General features: G+C 54.5%; 1 protein-coding gene across 1 annotated transcript in view; it reads left to right on the top strand.

Moving 5' to 3' along the window:
• The first annotated feature begins 232 nt into the window (after positions 1-232).
• Positions 233-6,000, top strand: part of PARP1 (poly(ADP-ribose) polymerase 1) — a 32,705-nt gene continuing 26,937 nt past the window's right edge. Inside the window, exons 1-4 of the mRNA XM_063391139.1 lie at positions 233-411; positions 4,243-4,405; positions 4,918-5,036; positions 5,749-5,963. Coding sequence (XP_063247209.1) covers positions 292-411; positions 4,243-4,405; positions 4,918-5,036; positions 5,749-5,963 — 617 coding nt within the window. The 5' untranslated portion in view covers positions 233-291. The remainder of the gene's footprint in view (positions 412-4,242; positions 4,406-4,917; positions 5,037-5,748; positions 5,964-6,000) is intronic.

The following is a 6,000-nucleotide window of genomic DNA, read 5'->3' as shown; positions in this document are numbered from 1 at the left end:
GGGGGATGCGGGGGGATGAGGGGGGATGAGGGGGGATGCGGGGCTGGCGGCGGGACGCGAACCCGCGGCCTTCGGCGCAGCGCGGCCCCGCTGCACGAGCCGCGCCGCCGCGCCCGCCCTCCATTGATACACAGGAGGAACCCCTAGGCGCGCGCAATCGATGCCCGAGCGGCAGATGTGCCCGGCCGGCCAGGCGGGGCTGCGCGCTCGGCGCTCGGCTGGCGCTGCCGCGGGCGGGGTCGCGGCGGGCGCGCGGCGCGGGGCGGGGGCGCGGCGGCGGGAGCGGCGGCGATGGCGGAGCCGGCGGAGAAGCTGTACCGGGCCGAGTATGCCAAGAGCGGCCGCGCCTCCTGCAAGAAGTGCGGCGAGAGCATCGCCAAGGACTCGCTGCGCCTGGCGCTCATGGTGCAGGTACCGCGTGGCGGGGCCGCCGCGGGCGGGGGGCGGGTCGATCCGGCCGCTCCGCTCGGTGCCGCCGGCGGCGGGGCCAGCCCGGGGCTCCTCTCCCTCTGCCCGCCGCGGTGCTCCGGAGCCGCTCGGCCGCGCCTCTCGCTGCCGCGGGGGCGAGCGCAGCCTATTTTTAACAGAGGCGCCTTCGCTCGCTACCGTGTCCGCAGCAGCGCCGGTGCCCGGGGCAGCCCTGCCCGCGGCGCTCCCCGGGCGGGGGGAGCCGCTTCCCCCGGGCTGCAGGGGCGGTTGGAGCCGAGGCGGTGCAAAGTTCCCGTTCGGGGTCGGGGGCGGCCCGGGGGCGCGCACAGAGCCGCTTCGCTGCCGTCCGGGAGGCGAGGCGAGCTCCGCGGCTCGGCTTTTCCGTGCCCCGGGAAGCGTCTGCCGCTCGCAGCGCTCGGGGCCGGGAGATCCCCGCTCGGTGTTCGCTTTGCATGCAGGACAGAGGAACTGCGGCCCGAGAGCTGTGAGAGGGCTGGGGCAGCCCCGGGGGCCACAGGATGAGCGGGCGGCCCGGGCGGTCTCGCAGAGCTGGCTGGCACATGGCAGGCGTGAAGCAGCTGGACCGCAGTTGGCGAACGGGCTGCGAAGGCACGGTTTGCTCTCCTCCGCCCTCATGCTATTATTTGCCTTTTCGAGAAAAGACTGCTCGGCTTCCTTGTAGAAGGAAGGGAAGCCCGTGTGCCCCCCGTCCTGTGCTGGGGGCTGTGCACGGAGCCGGCATCCCTCCGTGCTGCGGGAGGATGCGCAGGGAATGGCCGCCCCGCAGGGAGGCACACGCCGCTATCCGGGGCGGGGGTGCTCTATCCCCGCTGGCGGCATCAGGGCAGGGGGAGGGGGCACCTGCAGCGTGCTGGGGGCGGGCTGAGCTTGGGGGTGTTGCTGTGGAAGGTAAGCAAAGGCATACGCGTGCGTCTGCGGAAGACGAGCAAGGACGTGGCAGCGCAAAGCTCTGCGGATGGATGGATGCATGGATGCTGTGGCTCCTGGCCGCCCAAGGAGCCGAGTTTGAAGGACGTAGCTCTCTTGTGCCCCTGGGAGAGGCACCACTTGTACGGGCCGGAAGGAAGGGCCCGGTCCCTCCTCGGCCGGGCTGCGGGAGCCTGCTGGCTGCCGGGCGGGGCGGGCAGGTCTGCCGGGGTGGGAGGCAGAGCTGCTGCCCCGGAGGGGAAATACCTGCCTCTGCCTTTGTTCCCCAGAGCCTCCTTCCCCGGGGAAGAATGTGGGACCGTGCGGTGCCAAGCTGCAGCGCTTGCTCGCACGTGTTCCTGCTGCCTCTCCTTTTGTCTCCCCGGCTGCCCTCAGCCGCTCGCTGGAGCTGCTCCTCCTCCCCTGCTCCGACTGCTGCTCCTCGGCTTCCTCACGTTTGTTACTCCTTCCTGTCTTGCCACCAGCTGAGGCTGATGAGAGCCAGGTTGCCCTTCTTCAGCACGGGGGCCAGGGGTTGTGTTCTGGTTATCTAGGGTTTGGTTTATGGAGTGAGATCCTGGAGACCATGATGCTCCTCACAGAGCCTATCATTACCAGACATCTCCCCAAAACTGCCGGTCTTACACCAAACACTTGTATTTTTATTTATTTTCCTCACAACCTCTTGAATTTGCTTGTTCTTTCCTGTGCCCTCTGCTAGTTTTTGTACCAGAGCATGCTGCTGAGCATCCCGCTGTAAATGCCTGAATTTTACCAGAGCATGCGGGTCCCTTGCTTTTTCCTGGGGAAATCCCCTGCAGAGCCTCTATGCCGGCATCAGGGTATCGAGTTCTTCTGCAAATTGTGCTGAAGAAACTAAAGGGAGATACAGACCAACGCCTTAGTTGTGTCTGCTGTAACCTCCCTGTTGTTTTGATTCCTCAGGTGAAGAGTTCTGAGTGTCAGTGGGATTCTGGGTGTTTGGCACAGGGCAGGCACCCAGCTCCTGCAGGACCAGAACAGCTTTGCCTTTTGCTTCCAGCTGGAACTGAATGGTTTCTGTTATCTTAACATGCACTATGAAAGTGAATCGGCCTCTTTTTTCCTTAGTTTGTTTAGGAAACTATGGTCTAAAGATAGGTGAGCTGAGAGAAGTTGTGTAAACAAGGCCCAGCTTGCCTAGAGGTTTCATTTTCCACACAGAGAAGTGTCTGAAACTCCACCTTGAGATTACTCCCTGCTTGTATGGTTGTCTTAAAGACTGAGGCAGCTCTGCTCTCTTTTGTACACCCCAGTGCCTTGTGCCCTCAAAGCCTTTGTGTTGGCAACAGCCCTGAGTGGTCCTGCAAAACTCTAGACACAAGCCCAGAGATGTCCAAGTTGCGGTGCCAGAACTGCATGTGACTTACAGACACACTGAGAGCAGCTGCAGGCTGGCTGCTGTGATGCTGTGAGAGTATCTGGGTATCCGGTCCTGGCTTGTGGCAAGAGTCCATCTGGAAATAAATATGGCCTTTTACAGTTTGGGTAGATGGTTGGTTGCAGTTTGGGCTCCCAGCTCTCCTGGTTCCATGCTGTGGTCTTTGAAGCCCTTTCCTTTTCTTTCCTGCTCATGCACAAAGCTCTGCTGTTGTGTTTGTCTTGGAGACCTCCCTCCTGTTAGTGAGTGACACATGGAAGGCTTTCCTAGGTTGTTACTTCTGTATCATCAGTAACAATAATTATACAGCACTGAGTATTATTAGTTACAGCAGTTGTTTGTGTGTTATTTAGAGCCAAACCACTGTAAGGTTATTTTGCCTGGTGGGTAACTGGAGCGATGCCAGGATGGTGCCTACTGTGTCTGAGATTTAAACAAGTGGAGCACTTGTAAAACAAGTGCTTGGTGTGGGGCAGGGCACTCTGGAGCTGCACTTCAGGGATGACTTGGGTAATACTTCTGTCCTGATCACAGAATCATGGAATAGTTTGGTCTGAAGGGACCCTGAAGATGGTCTTGTTCCAACCCACTGCCTTGGGCAGGGATGTCACCCACTAGAACAGGTTGTTCAGAGCTCCATCCAACCTGGCCTTGAACACTTCCAGGGGCAGTGTGATGGGGCAGCCACAGCTTCTCTGGACAGCCTTTCCCAGTGCCTCACCACCTTATCATTGCAAGCCCTTTTGGAAACTCCCTCTCCAGCTTTCTTGTAGGCCCACTTCAGGTATTGGACAGTGCTCTGAGATATCCCTGGAGCCTTCTCCAGGCTGACCATCCCAAACTCTCTCAGCCTGTCTTCACAGGAGAGCTTCTTCAACCCTCTGATCATCTTTGTAGCCTGCTGTCGACCTCTGATGTAGAACTTAAATTGGGCTCTGGTGTTTCCCTTGAATTTTGTCTCTACCTCCTCCAGGCCACTCAGGAATTTCCTCAGGCCACAATCCTTGGAGCTGCCCTTCTTATCTTGTGCCTGATATGTGTTCTCCAGTATATAGACAGTTTGCTTGAGAAGTGGCTCTCAAAGGGATTGTGGAGTGAGGCCAGCAGCCTTGGTGTTGCACAGTCTCACAGGGACTGGTGCAGCCATGTTGAGGCTGTGACCTTTTTTTTCCAGTAAAACAGATGGACTGAGCAGCAGGGTGATGAACTGGTTAAGCTAGCTAAATGCCCCTTCCATGTCTATCCCCTTTGGGAACATCTCTCCAGCAGCTTGTCTGCCTTATTAGATTTTCTTCTTAGACTTTGTCCTAAATAGTATCCATCTTTTGATTTAAAGAAAAATAAAAAGAAGAAATCATGTGTGTTTACCTAAATACTCCTTTTTATCTTGAGCTTTGTTTTGGTTTCGTTTTCCCCTTGATTCTGCTTGAATTGTTTCATCATGGCCTAATGTGCTTTTTTGCTAGTCACCCATGTTTGATGGCAAAGTCCCTCACTGGCACCACTACAGCTGCTTCTGGAAGCGGGCTCGGATTGTGTCCCACACAGACATTGATGGCTTCTCTGAGCTTCGGTGGGAAGATCAGGAGAAAATCAAGAAAGCCATTGAAACTGGAGGCCCTGGAGGAGGTAGGCAGAAGCCTCGTGGTGTTTGGAGGTTCAGGTGGAACTGTGCTCTCTTCTGTTGTGCTGTTATTATGGTGGTTTGATGTCCATGTCACTTCAGCAAGTGATGTCGGAAGAATTGCTGAGGTGTCTCCACACTCCAGGGCTAGGATGCTGCCAGTATCATGCAGCATCTTAAATCAGTGAGGGGAAAAAGCCAAGTCATTCAGCAGATACATTGAAATACATTCCTTGTTGTCATGATTGGTGTATTTAGTTTTCAGTTCTTTAATGTTAACAGATGCTGTTGTAGTATGTTGTTATAAGGATACCTTCAGTGCAGTGCGTGGTTGTGGTGGCTCTTGGATGCTTTTGAGCATGGACTTCCTGTCTTGCTCTGTATTCAAATTCTGGACAAATGAGTGGTTGGAACCCAAGAGTTTTATTAATGCAGACTGCTAACGATCTGGGACAGAGAATAAGAAAATCAGGGAATGTGTGTTAAAGCCAAACTCTGTGTTTGCTTTGTTCTCCAGGGAAAGGAGGGGAACAAGAGGGAGGTGGTAAGGCTGACAAGAGCCTAAATGACTTTGCTGCAGAATATGCCAAGTCTAACAGAAGTACTTGCAAAGGCTGTGAGCAGAAAATAGAAAAGGTAAAAAACTTCTCCATCTCATCTTTTCTCTCATGAGTTTTAATTGAAACAGTGGCTTTTATAATTGCTTCCTGTCTGTCCTGCATATGGAAAGTGCTTGCAGAACTGCATTTGCATGTGTCTGAGGAGCAGCTGTGCCCTGGACAGCTGGCAGTAAAGGCATCCCTCAGGCATGGTAGCCTGGGCTTCAAGCCTGGTGATCCCTCCTCTCACTTGGGTCTTGCAGCAGGCTGGCAATGCTGCTCACTAGCATTTCTGTGGCAAGAAAGCCACCACACTTGTTGCTGCACTGCAAACCAGTACTTGTTGGACACCTGAAAAGTAATTTGCAGCAAGACAACATATTAGCTTTGATGTTTGAGTGGTAGGGACATAAAGTTTAATTTTAAGATTTGCCTGTATGAGTCTTGTTCATGTGAGTTTTACTTGTTAAAGCTTACTGGAAGTTTGAGTAAAGACGAAAGGATTACCCAGGCTGAGTGGATTTGGAACAGAGAACTACTCAAAAAGATGACTTTTTTAACCTAGCAAGAGTACATGAAAAAGTAGAGGGACTGTAGTGAAAGGGTTTGAACAAAAGTTGCAGACTTTGATAGAGGAGCTGTTGCTTTTTTACAGGTTTTTAGGTAGCATCATATTGGTAACTTGTTAACATCCTGCTCCTTCCAGAGTGGCCTAACAATTGCTCTTGTGTCACTTGAATGTACCTCAGGGCCAGATCCGGATTTCCAAGAAGATGGTGCATCCTGAGAAGCCGCAGCTGGGAATGATAGACAACTGGTACCACCCGGACTGCTTCGTGAGCCGCCGAGCAGAGCTGGGCTTCCTCCCGGCCTACGGGGCCACCCAGCTCCTGGGCTTCAGCATCTTGAAAGCTGAAGATAAAGAAACTCTCAAGAAGCAGCTCCCAGCTACCAAGAGTGAAGGGTAGGTGGTTAGTGGAAGAAATTGTGTTGTCTGGAGG

Source organism: Prinia subflava, chromosome 2, assembly GCF_021018805.1.
Source record: "Prinia subflava isolate CZ2003 ecotype Zambia chromosome 2, Cam_Psub_1.2, whole genome shotgun sequence".
Lineage (NCBI taxonomy): Eukaryota > Metazoa > Chordata > Aves > Passeriformes > Cisticolidae > Prinia > Prinia subflava.
The sequence above is the reverse complement of the archived record's forward strand: the minus strand, read 5'-3'. Positions and strand labels throughout refer to the sequence as shown.